At 43.8% G+C, this 18,944-nt stretch overlaps 2 protein-coding genes across 4 annotated transcripts in view; one reads left to right on the top strand and one right to left on the bottom strand.

The window, feature by feature from the left end:
- The window catches only part of ANKRD27 (ankyrin repeat domain 27), a 45,038-nt gene extending 31,959 nt beyond the window's left edge, over nt 1-13,079 (bottom strand). Inside the window, exons 1-11 of one of the 3 annotated variants that reach the window (XM_087940642.1) lie at nt 12,525-13,079; nt 7,637-7,777; nt 6,558-6,668; nt 5,827-5,983; nt 5,160-5,314; nt 3,584-3,643; nt 3,434-3,487; nt 3,278-3,343; nt 2,159-2,235; nt 1,456-1,577; nt 225-303 (exon numbers count right to left, since the gene is read on the bottom strand). In XM_087940642.1, coding sequence (XP_087796768.1) covers nt 225-303; nt 1,456-1,577; nt 2,159-2,235; nt 3,278-3,343; nt 3,434-3,487; nt 3,584-3,643; nt 5,160-5,314; nt 5,827-5,983; nt 6,558-6,668; nt 7,637-7,777; nt 12,525-13,079 — 1,577 coding nt within the window. Of the gene's footprint in view, nt 1-224; nt 304-1,455; nt 1,578-2,158; nt 2,236-3,277; nt 3,344-3,433; nt 3,488-3,583; nt 3,644-5,159; nt 5,315-5,826; nt 5,984-6,557; nt 6,669-7,636; nt 7,778-11,981; nt 12,274-12,332; nt 12,462-12,524 lie in introns of those variants that run through there. The other 2 variants (XM_087940644.1, XM_087940643.1) reach the window with 2 other exon arrangements.
- Nucleotides 13,078-18,621, top strand: RGS9BP (regulator of G protein signaling 9 binding protein). Its single transcript, XM_026719035.2, has one exon. It carries the CDS (start codon nt 13,078-13,080, stop codon nt 13,789-13,791), a length of 714 nt encoding a protein of 237 aa, XP_026574820.1. The 3' UTR covers nt 13,792-18,621.
- The last annotated feature ends 323 nt before the right edge of the window (nt 18,622-18,944 follow it).

Genomic DNA, 18,944 nt, shown 5'->3' with positions numbered 1-18,944 from the left:
GTGAGAATATTATTTTAGTCAGTGTGCCTTTAATGTCCTGTTCAAGGAGGATTCTCTAATGATGTTTTATCAGAGCACTGATGATGTTACTTAGTTTGGGTAATGAAAGATCTGCAATAAAACAATCAAGCTCAGAGAGCACCAAGGACCCCTCATTTCAACCTGGAGCTACAAATATTCTTCTTTATAGAATTCTTTGAAACGAGGGGAAGCAGGTTACGTACCAATTAGGAATTTCTGTTTTCACAAGGAGATAGAGCAACACAGAAAGAAGATCATCGGCACACATAGTTTCCATGTTAACTGAGGGGGAAAGAGAGAAGAAAAGAAAGGCACCCTATTTAGAAAAAAAAAGTATCTCAATTTAGGCACTTAGAAACATGTTAGGAGATTTCCTATAGAGCGACAATGCCAAACCTCAATAAAATTATAAATTAGTGCCTAGTCTAAGAATACAGTAATTCGTAGCAGTTTGGAAATGGCTTAAGAGCTCTGTTCTCCCATGAAGCCACCCACAGTGGCGCAGTGGTTAGAATGGAGTACTGCAGCTAATTCTGCTGACTGCCGGCTGCCAGCAGTTTGGCAGCTCGAGTCTCACCGGCTCAAGGTGGACTCAGCCTTCCATCTTTTCGAGGTGGGTAAAATGAGGATGCAGATTGTTGGGGTCAATAGGCTGACTCTGTAAACTGCTTAGAGAGGGCTGTAAAGCACTGTAAAGCGGTATATAAGTTCTGTTGCTAGCATGACCCTGTAAAACATTGTTTCTCAGCCTTAGCAATTTGAAAATGAGTGCACTTCAACTCCTAGAATTCCCCAATTATTCCAACTGTCACCCTTGGGTCAAGGATTAAGAGGATTTGAAAACACCAAGTCCAGAGGTTCAATGTCTATGGAGATTCTCCGTAACCCAGGTCACGGTTGTCACAAAGATGTTTTTTTTTTCAGGAGTCAACTGGACTTTCTGGTTTTTCTTTGAAGATGTTTTGCTTCTCATCCAAGAAGCTTCTTCAGCTCCTATTACGTAGTGGGGAAATGGAAGGATTTATATCCTTGCATACAGCTGGTCATTCGCATTCACCTGGATCAGGACGACACAGATAAATATCCAGGTGGCCTTAAAAGAATGCAAATGACAAGCTGTCTGCAAGGAGTATAAATCCTCCCATTCCCCACCATCCAGAGCCGAAGAAACATCTTGGACGAGAAGCGAAACGTTCAAAGAAACTCCAGAGGTTCAAGCACTACTAGCGAATTGTAATTTTTATTTCCGCACTGCATTTCTCCGTACAGGGAAAAGATATTTCCATGCGAAAGTTAAGTCGCGGCCTCGGTTTTCCGAAGTAATGCAAAGCAAAATCTGGACCCTGATTCAAAAGCTCGTGGAGGAGGGTGCTTTCAAGAGCACAGAGAAGCACCTCCTTGAAACTTCAAGACTTCCTCCCCGCAGTCACGCACCTCTTTGACTTGGAGACTGCATGATGATGTGGACCACTTTGCGCAAGCAGTGGAGCTTCTGTTGTGGAGAGGTGCACTTGTTCAGCTGCCCCAGTTCCCGCTTGGCCCGTGGGATATTGAAACTGAAACCAGCACCGTCAGAAAGAAAAAAACAGCTTAGACCGCAACAGGGGCAAAATAAAAAGAAATAACTTCTCAAAAAGGTACCCAGGTTATTATCCTTAACTCACGGCTGAAATCGAGCCTGCATTTAAGCGGGTCGTCATGTCATCATGCCTGATTTTTATAACCTTTTAGCAGTGGTCATTAAGTGAAGTTGGCAGTTGCTAAGCAAACCCTTTTGTTCCCAATGGGATATTTCTTGCCGGAAACTAAAAGTAAATGCTGGTGTACGCATCAGGTTCAGGGTTCATATATCCAAAGTGAATTAACAGCCCAAAGGCAGCCATGAGCGAAAGGTTAGGCCAAGACTTATTTTAAGCAGGACTAGCAAATTGCATCCTTTGGGTTACATAATGAGATCCAGTGAAAGCCTCTAATAAAAAGACGTGAACCCTTCCCTTCTTTTTTTGAAGAAGCAAGAAGAAGTTGGCTGTCTCTGTTTTCCCGAGTTTATCTATCCATTCTTTCTTTGCTCTTCCCAGGAAGAAAATGAAACAAAACTGTGCTATGAAAACCCTTTAAAAAGTAGTGGAGAACTCACCTGAACTCAGGCTTGATACCCAGGTCTTTCTGCTGCAGGTCTTGTAAACTTCGGGTGATTTTGTTAAAAGCCGCATCCTAAGCAGGGAAGACATCACTGTAAATCCTGGCAGAAGAGGCTTTTAACAGAACTTCATTTACCAACTTAGCACCCCTGAGCAACCGGAGCTCCCGTGACTCTACTAGTCAACCTCTGTTTTTTGGGGATTTTTTTAAAAAAGAAGCTAATATAATCCAAAGCCTCAAGCAGAAACAGTACTAATATATCACCAAGGCTGGTACAGCAGCTCCACCCCACTGCTTTGAAAGCAAGCTACCTTCTAAGCAAATCTTTTAAAATTTATTTTATTTATTTATTTAGTCAAACGCTTACAATACAATAGAAATAAGAATAAACGTAAGTTTAAATACATGAAAAAGGAACTAATAATTGGGGACAATAGGACAGGGACGGTAGGCATGGTTGTGCACTGATGCACACCCCTTACAGACCTCTTAGGAATGGGGTGAGGTCAATAGAGGTTAGTTTGAGGGTAAAGGGGTGGGGGTTTGAACAGGTGACAACAGGTAGTGAGTTCCAAACATTGACCATTCTGTTGCTGAAATCGTACTTCCTGTAATCAAGTTTGGAGTGGCTTATATTTAGTTCGTATCTGTTGTGTAATGACAAAAAAAAATGACAAAGCTATTCCTCCATGGCTTGAAAAGCTGGTAGATGGGCATCTTTGGGCAATGGATGCGTTACCACCTTCTTGCAAGAATTAAATTGTACACTGGCCAGAGCTACTCTCCAAGGGAGATGGTTAGGAAATGTGAACTATATAAATAAGAATGCCGTCCTTTCTAACTTCTAGGACTTCTTGGAGAAAGCTTCTAAGAGATCCAGGGCAATACTTTAGATCAGGTTGACCCCTTTAATTCTAGGAACTTTTCACCCTAGTTTACCAAGTTCTCGTGCAGAAGTTGTCAAATTAAGAATCGCACACGGGAGTTTTGCAAGGAATGTCCATTCGACGCCATCTGGACCCTCCCTAACGATGCAATGATTCTTACATCCCCAGCATTGGGGACCACCCGTGTTTCCCAACATAACTTTGGCAAGGCACGTCTGGGAACCTACCTCACTGGCTTCAATGGTCCCCACGTATTTGAAGATGACGTCATAGAGAGAGTGATGGACATACATCTGTACCCAGAAATGAAAAGCAAAGAAAGCATTCTGTAGGTCTACTCAAGAGGGGGAACCCAGATCCTAACAACCATCCAGGATACTCACATCCACAGCTTGTTTCATCAGGTTCATCTGAAGCTCCTGCTTTGCAAGCATCCTCTGAATTATTCGGGAGAAAAGAAAGCAGAATGAACACACAGGCTTGCCTAAGAAAGACACAGCCACGCATGTCTACATGCACACGTCTGTACTTACAAGGTGGGAATCTCTCAACAGCTGCTGGATGCATTTGGTGTAGAGGGCGTTCACCGAATCCTGAAGATCAAAGCAAAGTGCATGGAGAAAATTGGGGTGGGAGCTAGAAATAATCAAGCCTTTAAAAATAACAGCCACGTCTTATTGGGATAATTACACAGAGTAATAGGAGAGGTATAAAAGAACATTGCAACTATGCACATCAGTGGTTCTCAATCATTTCTTCACCATGGATCCCTTTTGTGGCCACAGACCAGCTACGGACCACCAAGACTTAATTCAAGATTTAAATCACAACATTTCTTCAAGCCTTCATGGACTTCATGAAAACATCACGGAACATCAGGAATCTGTGGACCACAGGTTGAGAACCACTGGTGTGCATTACAGGTAGTCAAGTGACAAGTTTGTTTAGCGGCTGTTCGAAGTTGCAACAGCATGGACAAATGTGATTTATGACCATTTTTCACGCTTATGACCGTTGCAGCATCCCCATGGTCACCAGTTGCTTGACAACTAGTTCATATTTATGATGGTTGCAGTGTCCCCCGGGGTCATGTGATGACCTCTTGAGATGTTGAGACTCCAGAAAAAGTACAGAGAACAGCAGCTAGGATGATTAGGGGACTGGAGACTAAGACATATGAAGAACGGTTACAGGAACTGGGCATGGCCAGTCTAGGGAAGAGAAGGACCAGGGGGAGACAGGATAGTAGCCTTCCAATATTTGAGGGACTGCCACAGAGAGGAGTGGGGGGGTCAAGCTATTTTCCAAAGCCCCCGAAGGCCAGACAAGGAATAATGGATAAGGAGAGATTCAACGTGGAAATAAAGAGAAACTTTCTGACAGTGAGAACAATCAACCAAAGGAACAGCTTTTGCCTTTGGAAGTTGTGGGAGCGCCATCACTTGAGACTTTCAAAAAGAGATTGGGCTGCCATTTGTCAGAATGGTGTAGGGTCTCCCGCTTGGGTGAGGGGTTGGTCTAGATGACCTATAAGGTCCCTTCCAACTCTGATCATCTGTTACCCGTTACCTTCTGACTAGCAAAGTCAAGGGGAAGCCAGATTCACTTAACAACTGTGCCACTAATTTAACAACGGCAGTGATTCACCTAACAAATCTGGCAAAAAAGTCATAAAAATGACTCAACAAAATTTCCCACTTAGCAACATAATTCTGGGCTCAATTGTAGTCATAACTCGAGGACAAACTGCATTCAGTGATACATCTGAGGCACTCTCAAAAAGCTACCCAGAGTCATTTTTCAGAGTGAGATAGATAGATCAATTTAATAAATATGAAACATGGTGGTAACACTTAAAGCTATACCCCGACTCAAATGCTTTGTAAACAAAAGTCTTGCAGGATCGTTCCACTTACACAAGCCAACACATGACTGATTCATTTCCAAAGAAAGCAACATACTTTAGGTGACACGAATATGCCATGGCCAGAATTTCCACATACCTCCTTCCCCACATAGAAAAGATTCGGGAAAATGTTAATTTAATGGTTTTAATCCTTTTGTCATATGCAGTTAAGTATTAAATCTATTGGAAGTGGAAATACTAACTATATAGTGCCGCAGGATTTTCCTGTCATGCTCCTTGAAAGTCCTGTGGAAAGATGCAATGGCTTTATCAAATTTTTCTGCATGCCTTCCCAAGAATTCTTTCACATCTTCCATGTTTTTCAAGGAGTAAGAGTTGGACGTCGTTGAGGATGGTTCTGAAATGGGAAAGCACTGGTCAGCAGACAGAAAAGCTCTTTTGCTCCCTCCAAGAACCAGAGGACAATTCACACAGTGAAATTCATAGGGGCAGGCATTAAAGGAAGGTTTATAAACGAAGATGGTTCTACTGCCAAATTTCTTCCTGGAGTCTGCTGGTTCTGTGACTTGTTGACACATTACCCAAAGTCATGGTTTGCTTAAACATGGTTGACTAAGCCACAATTAGCTGGATTTCCACAGCACCAAACAAAATTTAGAAACCAAGATGGCCGGGTTCATTCAAGACGCCAAGCCAAAACTCAATGAAACCATAATATGATTGAATGCAGTGGGTGAACCTAGCTGCAGATAAATTGTTCCTCACAAGCGTGTAGAGAATTTAAGCTTCATTCCTGCAGGTTCATTATTATTACTTTTAGGATTCTCTTTCAGGCTGAAAAAGTAGTTTACTCATATAGAGAGAGGAGGCATTCAAGCACCTATGGCCAATGCTGAGAAAAACCTTTACCTTTATTTTCATGTTTTTCTAGAGGATGAGCTATGCAAAGGATGTTAAAGCTCTCTTCCCTGTCATTATAAAACGTTTCCTCAAAGAGAATAGGTATGGAGCAACGCTGGTTAAATTCACCCCCAAGGATGATCATGTTTCCTTGTATAAAGACTTCCTATATAGGGAAAGAGAGAGAAAGAAAAATTCAATAACTAAGTAGAGCAAAAAGTAAAAACACCACCATAAGCAACATAAGACCTGCAGGCTCAGAGGCGCCAACAATATTCCCAAAATAGTATCTATAGATGTCCAAAATTAAATCAAGATTTAAAAATAGACAAAGTCTACCAGATCATTTACTCTCATGAGGAGAAATAACTGCTAAAATCTCATTAGATTACGATTAAGAAGATTGATATCACGATGGCTATCATACCTGGTCTGCAATTGTTCAGGCAGCCACTAAATATAGCAAAATATACCAAAAACACAATCTTTTTTTACTATCACATAGACTTTCAGAATTTTACAGCTGAAATATCTTAGCCCTGAAAATCACCAGCCGTGGAAATTACCATCCTTCCAGACAAACATGTCTAGGTAATGCAGCCTAAAACAGATTACTAAATTCTCTAATTGAATCTTTATAGTTTGTCGCATTTCTCAGAGCATCACGAATGAATTTGTTTACAGCCGAAACACTATTCATCCAAGTCTGAACTGGCTCCCATTATTTCCGTTGTCCGTACCTTTCCATTCAAAGTGTGGAAATTGTTGTCTGCTGCTTTAAGAATGTAAGAGTCAAACTGGCAAGCTGAAATGATGCTGCTTGAAAGACTGCCTTTACAAGGTACCAGTATCTAGGGAAAAAGTTAAGAGGATGTTACTGCACATACAGCTGGATCCCAAATCCATCACATTTTTGCTACAGCATTAGAAATTAAACCATGGCATAGGGTTTCCTGCTTGAGCAAACGGTTGGACTAGAAGACCTCCAAAGTCCCTTCCAACTCTGTTATTTAACTATGAAAAATAAGCAGGGCCTAGTAACCTACTGGTTTATCTCCAATTTCCGCAAAAACTGAAAGAGAAAATAAAAGGCTGAGTGCACGTTCTCCAAGAGAACAAAGGAATATATACCAATTATTTTTAGATTATCAATCAGTCGACCATTATTGCGGTCAAAGACCAGCATATATTAGATTTGTGTTTGTCCACCTTGGTATCTTGCAGATATGTGGGCTTCAATTCCCAGAATGGTAAGTTGGCTAGGGAATTCTGGGACTTGAAGTCCACAGATCTTCAAGTGGCCAAGGTTGAACATAGATTAGATTATACTGTACTGAATTAATCCGAGTGTCTTTTAATTGCTCCATAGCAGAGTTGCTAAAGAAGCTTCTCAAAATTATTCTAATCATAGAAGCTATGTTTAACAGCCCTGTGATACCTCAGTTACACAGAGTGTCACCTGCCCAGTCCTTTCACCATGGAGATCAGACACAAAAGTACCCTTTTGACGTTACAGTGGGAAATGGTACAGAAGTATTTTAAATAAACTTGTCCCTAGATCACTTCCCTTACTGGCCAGGGGAATTCTGGGAGTTGAAGTTCACACAGCTGCTAAGGTTGAGAAATATTGTCCTAGATCAGGAGTCTCCAACCTGGGCCACTGGAGGACTTCAACTCCCAGAAGTCCCCAGCTAGCAAAGGAGTTGAAGTCCTCCAGGCTTAAAGTGGCCAAGGTTGGAGACCCCTGTCCTAGATGAAACCCAGGCTCTCTCTTGGCCCTTTTAGAAGAGAATCTTGGGAGCCATCCTAATCTACTTACCATCCCATGGAATTCGGCAACTTTCTTGCAGAGATCCGGTCGTCGTTTCTGCATGGTTAAGTAGAAGGGGTTCCTCAAGATATCTTCATCATACATAGCCATAGGTGCCACCAAAATATCCAGTCCAACAACTTTCTGTAACTTAATCCATAACCCCCAACCCCAAAAACAATCAAATTCAAAGCAACATAATCAAAGGAAAATTGTTACCAAAATGAGAATTTACTATCTTTTAAAGAAGTTATTTATTCTAGTATTATGCAGCATCTGCTTTCTTTTATCCAAAATATGTTATGCTACAGCATGTCATTGGTAGTAGGTAAATATAATGACTTCCTTGAAGCAAATCCAATTTCTCAATTTCAACTGACAATACATTCACGCAGGGTTCTTTGGTAATACAGAAGCTCCTGCTTCCGAGTCATGTTTTTTCCTCCAATTTCTCAGTCCATTCTCGAACTTCAGGATTTTCTGGTAGTTTCCCAACTTATAACCAGATCCAACTCTTAATATTTTTTTAATTAGTCAAGTTGCTAGGTGTTGCCTCCTACTTCAAGAGTGATCTTCTCTTTGAGGATTGTACCATTACTGTTTGGTGGCATTTCTTGCATTGCCACAGAGAAAATTATTGCGGCAATTGCTCCACTAACATGGTACCTACACAATTTCCTGTAGAAGCTTTCCCATTACAAGAAAATGTTGGTGGATCAGGATTCTTTCTCTCTTCCTTTCATGGGGTAGACTTTGATTCTAAGCCAGAGGTCTCCAAACTTGACAACTTTAAGACTTGTGGACTTCAACTCCCAGCATAGCTGGCTGAGGAATTCTGGAAGTTGAAGTCCACAAGTCTTAAAGTTGCCAAGTTTCGGGATCCCTGTTCTAAGTTCTCCAACTTTGTGTCCTGATGTCAGCCCTCCCAGATAAACAGGAAGCACAATTAGATGGACTACTTCTATTTTATTGCAAGGCTTAACAAAATCTTGCCAGTCTGAAGACACAAACTTCTCATCACCATTTTTAACAGGGCAGGGCAGGACTTTCCTAAGTTTTTTTTCCTCTGACCATTAAGTCACTAGGGGCTCCTGCCTCTCTTCTCTGTTTCCAAGGCAACATCTCTTCTACTCTTACCCCAAAATCATTTACATATTCCATTACCCCTTCAAATCTATTTGACTAGCTTCAATCATCTCGGCCAACATGGGCCATTTTTGTTCCCTGGAGGCAATGGGAATTATGGTCCAAAACACCTGGAGAAAACCAAAATTGAACTAAACTCAAGGATGCAGAACCCGATGCTCCGAAGTTTATACATGGCTTTCAAAGCCCCTCAAAAAAGTGGCTATAGAATTGCAATGTTAATGATTGTAGGGGGAACAGTTTTATATCTATGGTTTTTATAATAAGCTGCCCAGAGTCACTTTGCAGAGTGAGATAGGCGGCATATAAAGGTAACAAATATATAAAAATAAACTATGCACTTAGTGGCTGTTAGACAGCATTAATAGCCAGCAAACATAAATTACATCAATATCAATTTTTGCTCTTGTCCCAATCGTTTCTTTGCCTTGTTGGAGTATAAGACTCGCCACGGTAACATCACGGTTCCTTAGCCTTAGAAATATTGCGCTGCATCCTTGGAATACATGGAAAAAATAGTTTAACCTTCTATTCTATGGGCTTTCTACACAGAACGAGGCTGGCTTGGCAAACATGACCACAAGCCCTTTGAAGTTTTAAAGCACAAGAAGCACAATATTACAAAATCTCTTTGGTCGCATGCTGGTTATCATCACCGCACCTTCCAATTCTTCATGAGAAGAGTCACAAAACATCAAGCAGGTTTGTTTACAATCAACTCCTCTGTCCTGGATGCTCTCCACGTGCAAAGAATACTGTTTTAATTCCAAATTATGAAGGAGTCATTTGCTTTCAGAAGTTTCATTACCCAACTAGGGTAACATCATCGTGGTACCTAGCTGAGTAATAAAGCATCTGCAAGCAAGATCAGAGAGCACCAAGGAGTCCGTAATAAGAACTAGAACACAATGAAAACTTTGCTCAGCCCGTAAGGTCTGAATCCAAAGGGAGGAATAATTTTCTGTTTAAAAACCCACAAAACTATGCCGCCCCCCCCCCAAGAAAGTTTTCTTTGAGGGAACTTCTCTTTGGGGAAACTTTCAACCAATGTGACCCTCTCATGCAGCAGAACGACTTTAATTTGGAGAAGACACACATGAGCAAAAATTTAAGCTTTTGCTGATTAGAGCCAATTAATATGAGATGACAGATAATCTGTTTATTGTAGCTGGATAAGATAGGGAAGAAACAATGACTCTCCACCAGTTAAGATAAGTTGTATAAATATTTTGACCTTGAGCACTTAGAGTATTTTGCACACTACTTTCCTTAGATAAAAAAGTGGACACTCCTGCATTCATTAAAAGTTGGTAATAACAGGCCAGCTTTTAAACTCAGGCTGTAACTGCAATTAAGTCTGGTTAGTACATAGAAGGAAAATCACTTGACTGGGATTTTTTCTGTGTTGTATGCAAGATCAAATCTAGTTAGGTGTTTGCTAACTTTAGCAGTTTTAAGATATCTGGACTTCAACTCCCAACACTAATCTAGTTGCTCCGTAGTAATGTCAGTTCCAAAGTTATCTATAGCACTTGCAAAGTCACCACTGTAAATCTGTGTTTCTCAACGTTGGTAGCTCGAAGATGTGTAAATTTCAACTCCTAGAATTCTCCAGACAGCTGTGTCAAGGTTGAGAAATAAAGCTGTAAGCAATGGCTACTTAAATAAATGTGTTCATCGTGCAGCTAGCACTATTGTGGCATAGCTTCAAACTTAACTGTCAACATCTCTGCCCAAGGAAGTTAGCTGATAAAATACAGTGCCATGCTGTTTGCATATACCACAAGCACATGACTTGATACAATTTAGATATCAAGAAGTATCCTGGGATGTTTGTATGTCCACTTGAACAAGTCTGAGTTGCTGAATATCTACATCTAGAGTCTGCATAGTTCCCTTCCCAGGAATGCGTCCTTTACAAGACACAGTTTTGACATTATTTCTATCTGCCTAATCAAATCAAACTGGGTGCATCGGAAAATTAAACATTACCCAGAGATAATGCGCAAGAAACAGAAACTAGGCCAAAACTTCGCAATAAACAGAAAAGAGGAAACATGCAAGCAAATGACACACTGGGTGGGTCAAGTTAATGCAACATTTTGGGCCTTTTGTAAAAAGGGGTTTTCATGCTTGGGTTCCTTGCAATTTGAACAGAATCCTGAGGAATAACTAAAAACATTGTAATTAATATTGTCACTCAGAGAACCAAGCACCACTCAGCCTAACACTCACCATACTCAATCAGTGGGGATTAAATCATGCGCTACATGATTGGGTCGAGTTCCAGCAATTTGGGGTCTTTATTAGAATTCAGCCCTTTAAGTGAAGCGAAAACTAATTTGAAAAGTCCAGTGGGGTCCCATTCTTAGATCAGTGTTTTTCCAGCCTGGGCAACTTTTAAGTTGTATGGCCTTCAACTCCCAGAATTCCCCACCAAGCATAGGATTCTGGGAGTTGAAGTCCACCAAGTTAAAATTTGCCCTGGTCAAAAAACACTTATGAATTATGTTATATTACTGTACCGAATTAATCCGAGTGTCTTTAGCTGCTCCATGTGGGAGTTGCTAAAGGAACTTTTAAAAAAAATTATTCCCAGTGCACTCCTGAAAAACACCCCACTAGATAGTCATTTAAAGTCACTTCCTGGGTCGGCCAGCCTGAACTCCTGTATCATTTACTTTTGAGTTAGTTAAGTACACACAACCGCAGGTTCAATTAGTGAGGAAAGGCCAGGATACCGATGCTGCATCGCAGCGTCCGAGACACACCGCCGTTTACTTCCACGTGCAAACTTCCTCGTTTCCTGCCCCGAATACAAGCTGCCCCACACAGTGGCCACGCGCGGGCCTTCCTCTTCTCCCTCCCCCCCGTCTAAAGAGGAAACCGAGGCATGCACAGGAAAAAGAAAGGCATGCACCGGGCGAGGAAAAACCACGCAGCGCAACGACCCCTCGCATCCAACCCGGGAGAGTCCTCCCCGGCAGGAACCAGCCCGGAACCTCCCCCGCGGCCGCGTCTCCTTTGCAAAGGGGAAGGCCAAGGGTTTCGACGTTTCGCTCCCTCCTCGCCCGCCCTGGTGGAGACCCTCCGCCGCCCCCCCACCCTCCGGCCGTCGGGGAAAGCCTGCCCTAGAGGGCTTCTCAGGCCCCGGATACCCCGCCACCCACCCCGGGCACTGCAGCAGGCAAGGCAGCCCCCTCCGGACCTTCGCTGCTCCCGACGTGCAGGCAACCTGGCTAACTTGCAAACTCCGCTCCCGTCGGGGAAAGCGGCACTTTCTGGGGCCAGGGGCTCCGAGCCATTGCACGCTTCGGGGAAGGGCCACGGAGGCCTGCAGGCAGGCAGGGAAGGAAGGAAGGAGGGAGGCTGGCTTGCTGGCAGCCCCGGGACGCCTCCCCTCTCCGCCGCCCCGTGCAAGACCCATCCTCCGGAGGGGAGGGGGGCTTCCCGGGACGCCCCCCCCCGACTCCTCAACGAGGCACCCCGATCTCTTGCAACCCGGGCCTCCCTCGCCCCCCCCCCCGGCCCCCGGCCCAAGCGGGCGCTCAAGGCTCACTTTCCGGCGAAGCTCCCGAGGGTCTCCCTTGCGCCCCTTCCCCACGGCGGTGGCGGCAGCAGCAGCAGCCACGGCGGCATCCCCTCTCCTGCGCCCCTCCTCCCCCGCAACCTCTCCTCTTCGCAGCCTTCTCCCCCCGCCTTCCCCACAAGCGCCGCCCGTTCCTAGTCCGGGCCCCGAGGCGGATCCTACCCAGCAGGCGAGCCAATGAGCCCCGGCTTTGTCGCAACCGCCCCGGCGCGTCTGCTTGGCTGGGCAGGCGGCGAAGGTGGAGCTTGGGAGGCGGCAGCGGCGGGGCGGGGACCGAGCCGACCCAGCGGCGGCGGCGGCGGCGGCAGCAGCAGCGGCAGAAGGAGACTCCCCTCTCCGGGATGGTCCCGCCGACGCCAGCTGCGCGCTATTTAACCCTAAGCGCCCGGACCGCGCCCAGCCCGGAGCTTCCCAGGCGGGCTTAAAGGAGACGGTCGCCGCCGCGCCTGGGAAGCTGCATTCGGGCTCTTTCTCTCTCTCTCTCTCTCTCTCTGGTGTTTTTCCCCGGGGATGCGCGCAGGGCGAGGAAGGGCGCCTCGCTTTGCCCGGAGTGCGCGCAGGGCCGGTAAGGAGGCGGAGGCGCCCCCGGACTCCCCACGGGGAGGGCGGCAGCAGCAGCAGCAGCGAGGCGGGCTGCTCCGGACTCCGGCCATGCGCGCCCCGTCCGGCGGGCAAGGTTGCTCGGAGCGCTCTTGAGCCCGACGCCCGGCCGGCCATGGCCAAAGAGGAGTGCAAGGCGCTGCTGGACGCGCTCAGCAAAGTCACGGCTTGCTACCGGCACTTGGTGCTGACCGTCGGCGGCGCGGCGGACTCGCAGGAGCTGCGCGAGGAGCTGAAGAAGAGCCGGCGGAAGGCGCAGGAGCTGGCCGGCGTGACGCGGACCAAGCTGACGGCCGCCCTGCGGGACAAGGCGCTGAGCCGGGAGGAGCGGCCCGAGTTCGAGCGCCTCTGGGTCATCTTCTCGGCCTGCTTGGAGATCTTGGAGAGCGACATGCGGCGCGCCCTGGAGCTGGGCCAGGCCTTCCCGCTCCACGTGCCCAAGAAGCCGCTCATCCAGACGGGGCTGAGCGGCAGCACCTCCGGCGTGGCGGCGCGGGCCATGAGCGTCCAGAACATGAAGTACGAAGCCGAAGCCAACATCGACGTGCTGGACCTGACGGACCTGGAGCAGGAGATCGGCCAGGTGGGCGAGATGATCTACGAGATGGAGATGAAGGTCAACGTGCCCCGCTGGACGGTCGAGGCCAAGCAAGACCCGGGCGCCGAGCTGAATTCCAACCTCAGCGGGGGCGCCTCTTCCCTGGGCGGCGTCTCGGGGGTCGAGAACAAAAGCCTTTGCGATCCTAGCAGGGTCCTGGCCGGGATCATTTTCACCGCCGTCCTCCTGATGGCCATCGCCCTGGCGGTCTGTGTGGCCAAGCTCTCCTAAGGCTGGACGGAGAGAGGGGGGATCGGTTCCTTGCAACCGGGGGGGGGGGGCGGGGGAAGTTGCTACCTTTTCTGCATCTGCAGCAGCCACGACGGGGATGGGGACTGAGATGGGTGCTTTTTCTAAAAGAGAAAAAAGCTCCGGAACTGTCGATCCAAGATCTTTCTCTCTCTGTGTGTGTGTATGTGTGTATGTGTTTCTTAAGTTTTCGCGGGTACTTACATGTATGGTATTCAGTTTTGTTGGGGTATTTTCCCACTTGAACACTAGAAGACCTTTTTATAATGACTAGAAGTCATTATAGTTGTGCTTTTAAAGTTGCAGCAACGTTTCGGCAGAATCTCATCTGCCATCAGGCTTCTGTATTGTGTTCATCATATATGCACATAAATATATGCATATATATACATACACACACATGCACACATGTTTTCGTAGATTTTCACGGGTACAGGTATGCAAGTTTTGGTGTATTCAGGTCTTTTCCCCGTGTAAGATTGAGAGTATCTTGGCGAACGTTTTGACAAGGTCCCACTCGCCATCTTCAGGCTGGTGCTTTCGGCTTCGTGCTTGTGCTCCGATAACGCTTTGCTCGCACAAGCACGAAGCCGAAAGCACCAGCCTGAAGATGGCGAGTGGGACCTCGTCGAAACATCACCAAGATACTCTCAATCTTACACAGGAAAAGACCCGAACACGCCAAAACCTGCATACACACACACTCACACACGGGAGAGTATTTTATTTTTTTAAAAGCCTGCTGGCTGGGCCTTTCAGGGTTAATAATGTGCGGGTATTATAAACTACCACGGTAGGGTAGGGATTTGACTGCTATTTATAGAAGACCCGTTCTCAGGAACTGGGACGGAAATATGGTTTGTGATTTAAGCTGGGAGGAGAGGGGAGGTGTGTTTCATGTTTACAAAAATGGGTAATAATAATTCCCGATGTGGAAGAGGCTGTGAACCGGAGGTCAGGATGGGAGGGGGGGTATATGTGGGTTGCAAATATAAACGGGCATTAACTCTGCAGCTGAAGGAGGGCAGTAACTTTTTCCCCTAAACCAAGTGGTGCAGCCTCCAGGCACAGAAACTTGTCTTTGTTAAAGATTGAACTGAAAAGTTGCGTCTGTTAACCACGTGCAGTATTTTAAAAAATCCAGATTTGCAGAAGAAAACTTTCAGCGGCATTTAGGGAAAGATACGGAGTTGTTTTCAACTCACTACTGTTTCAGGTTTGTTTTGAAGCGGACTGGAAGGGGGGGAAAAACCCTTATCAGGTTCTTAGTAGCCAACTTTGAACAACTTTACACATAAGTGCAAACCATTGTTTCCCTTCTTGAAGTCTACTGCTGTAGCGCTGAATCCCATGGAAATCAGTGAGATTTAAATTCTAAACATGCATCAGATGACAATGTGGTTTCTTTCGGCTTACTTTTTTTGCAGACACTGGGTTTCGTGTTGTGTTTAAACTAAAATATGACAAGATCTTCAGCGAGTTCAGAAATTTAGACAGGACTTTTTCCTCTGGGTTTAGAGACTTAATCCTAAAGGGAAATAAATTTAAACCTCCCATCTCTTTGTTTTCAGATATTGAAAACTCTTTTAACTTCTTTCTAAAACAGAGAAGTAAGGTTTTAATAACTTCGCCAGCATGCTTATTCATTAATACACGAGAAAACTATGGGACTCTTGAGTAAACTTGTTTCTATAGTTGTATAGGTGGAATTAATTTGAAAGATTTACAGCTTGAAAATTGAAGCAGTACCAATCAGTGAAAACACAAACCTTAAGATTAACCTAAAATCTCTTGTGTTTGGATGTCATGCCAATTATATGTAATCCGGCAACGAAGAGTAATCCATTATATCTAGGCTAAATTTGCAGGTTAACAACAGCCCTTCTACAGGTATGGACTACCTGCAAGTTGTTGTGTAATTATTAAGAGACAAACAGGAAAATAAATTTCTGTTCAGCAATCTGTTAAACCCATCATATTTTAGTTGTGCATGGCTTTAGGATCGGTGTACTGATCCCATTGAGTTCCTTGCAGTTGGACAGATGCATTCTTGTAAGCTTTACGAGAGAACTCCCCAGATTCAATAGGTGAATTTCTAAAAGCTGAGGTTCATTGGAATGAGTTGCTCTAACTTCCGAAAGGACGTTCAATTACGGAACTGAAACCCTATGGGTAATCTTTTTTAGAAATAAGATCTGTTACCAGGTCGTCCTCAGCTTACAATGGAGCTCAAAACTTCTGTTCTTAAGTGAGACATTGGTTAAGTGAGTTTTGCCCCATTTTACGACCTTTCTCGCCACCGCTGTTAAGGGAATCACTGCATGAGTTCATAAGTTGGTAACCCGGTTGTTAAGCAAGTCTGGTTTTCCCAGTGACTTCCCTTGTCAGAAGGTCACAAAAGGGGATCCGGTGACTTTGGGACACGTTAACGGTCATAAATATGAACCAGTTGCCAGGAATCAGAATTTTGATTACCTGATTGTGCAACAGTCGTAACTGAAAAATGGTCATTAGTCAATTTTTTTCAGGGCCGTAACTTTGGCCGGTCATTAAATGAACTGTTGCAAGTTGAGGACTACCTGTATTTAATACATTGGCCTTTTAGCACCTGGATCAATATACAAAAGAACAGGGCTGCAAGGCAAGAAAGACATAAATAATTAAATGTGCACTTTGAGTGGCTAGTACTAATGGACGCTGTGCGGTCAAAGCCAGATTCTGCATTTGCAACCAAGCAAATCTTCTAAGTATGTTACCTCAAAAATAAATAGTTCTGTGTTCAGTAAGCAAGAAAATACTGCATTCCCAGGTACTCTTAAGGCATCAATATATTTTGACCGTTGATTGTAAATATCTGCTTTTAAGAAAGTCCTAGGAACAGGGGCTGTGGGAGCCACAAGGATGTCAAAACTGTGTATTCCTTTTGGTGCTAAAGTACCCATCTCTTTATTGTAGCGCGATTCAAATGGCTGCTATTGTATTGTTCACTTCACTTGAAGAGAACATCCCTTGTTCATCGGAAGGACCCACGTTTGCTGTTGTAATTACGAGGCAGTCGAGTTGTTTGATCATGAACAACTGAATCATGATGATCTTTATTGGAGTCTAGTCTTGCATTTATACACATTTTTAATTATCCTCCATCATTGGTTAACTTTTGTTACTGTTTCGTTACTGTTTAGCACAGTAATTATCTCTAGTTAAAGTCTAACATAGGTTTACTTCCTCTCTCTAATCCTCCTTTAGTGACTTTGTTTACCTGAGTTGTATTTGCTTGGAAACATTCTTTATCTGAGGTTTGCCATCCGAGATTGGAACATTCCTGCAATTACAACTCTACAGTTTGCATGTTAACAAGGGCTAGAATAGTTCTCTTAAATACATCTCATATTTTATGGGAGAACATGTAGACTTAAAGTGCTCTTACATAGGCTGCATGCAACACTGTTATATAGGCTGGAAGGAAGAAGCTGCAGGAAAACAACTGCCTAGCTGGAATGCTCCCAAGACACCTTTTTAATTGGGAATTAAGGCGGTATTCTTTGCACTGTGAGAACTCAAGGCCAAGAACTATTGGTATGTATAAAATTGCCACCTCTCCGCTCTTGTTTTACAGGGTTTATTTTGCAAAATCCAGGTTAAAGTCATAAATACATCACTGCAAACTACTTATTTCCCTGAAAACTAAGTTATCTTTATGAAAGCATTTATGTTTAGGAAACAATTCTAATTCCAGTAAGATTTATTTTCCAATTCAGAAAGGTGTTGCTCATGTCTGTACAACCATTAACTGTCTCTGCATTACTTGTTTTTTCTCTAAGCTATTTCTAAATTACATCTCAAGTCCTGACACAGGATTGTCATCATCTGATTAATTAATCTCTTCTTTGCTCGGCTCTCATCACATCTGCTCAGCACCATTGACTGTGCGATATGGTTTAGGGATAGTTTTATCACGTGTGCAAAGCTGACCAGATGCAAAGGCGATCAAGATTGGTGCCACCTTTAATTAATACTGTGAAAGAAATATCTTCTTATAGGGGGGGTTTATGCGTACCAGATTGATATTCAGGAACCGATGGAATAATCAAAAACATGACATGCTTTTTGTTCATCCATAAAAATAATGCAGGAAGCCTGTTCACCTTCGCCTCTGCTCTAAGATTCACAAATGGTGTTTCATTCTGGAAGAAACTATCTCGAAGTCACATTTTTAAGTCATACAGAACCAGAAACATTAGCACAGAATTTTATTGCCGATAAAAGTCTGACCCACTGAGGTTTTCTTTTAGCTAGGTCTTAAAAAGCCTTCGGAGACTCTATAGAATCATTAACCCCACATCACGATTACGTGACATGATTTAAAACTATTTATTTCTTTAAAGTTTATTTAAAGCCAAGTTGTTTTGCTCTCTTAAAAACAAAAACATTGTTAACCGTCTTGTGTTTACAAGCCATAGGTGTTTTCATTGTAACAAAAGTGTACGTTTTCGTTGAAAAGAAAGGAAGCAAAGTCCCTTTGTAATAGAATTCTTTATTTTAAAAAGTCAAATTCTGCAATTTTGATGAAGTTGAGAATTATGACAGGAATGGTAATTTGAGGAATTATGAACTCTGAATGTTTGATTTTTTAAAAATAGTGTTGATTTGTTGCATTCCAACGAATGCTGGGTTCATGTTAAAACAATTGTTTCAGTATTAATGTGAAAGTATTATAAACTGGCATTCCGTGGTTCAAGAGTATTCTTTTATGCTCAGGATAAAACCTATTGCTATTATTTATTTAAAATAAAATCTCTTCTGTTAACTTGCCAGCCTTTTGAACAGATTGCTTTTAAAGACAAACTCCTAAACATACATGTGTGCATGTGAACTTCTTTAGCAATATTTACCTTTCGCATGTTTTCATAAAGTTATTTGGCCAGAATGCTGAATTTATAGGCCCTTAAATCTTTTCCTTCACTATATTTCTAAGCTCACAGTGCCAAGCTGGCACAAAAATGAATTTTTTGCTAAACTCGGCTGCAGTGTATCCCAAGTGGCCTGTTGTACTTATTAGGAATTCAAAATTCACTCCCAAATTAGGGTCCAATTGAAAACTGGCATTAAAAGAATGCCATTTTACACTTCGTTCC

The sequence above is a fragment of the Pseudonaja textilis genome, chromosome 11 (assembly GCF_049901715.1).
Source record: "Pseudonaja textilis isolate UNSWEBS1 chromosome 11, rPseTex1.2, whole genome shotgun sequence".
Lineage (NCBI taxonomy): Eukaryota > Metazoa > Chordata > Lepidosauria > Squamata > Elapidae > Pseudonaja > Pseudonaja textilis.
The sequence above is the reverse complement of the archived record's forward strand: the minus strand, read 5'-3'. Positions and strand labels throughout refer to the sequence as shown.

What these genes read in the sequence shown, in the direction of transcription:
- RGS9BP (XM_026719035.2), top strand. Translation starts at nt 13,078, where the DNA reads ATGGCCAAAGAGGAGTGCAAGGCGCTGCTGGACGCGCTCAGCAAAGTC.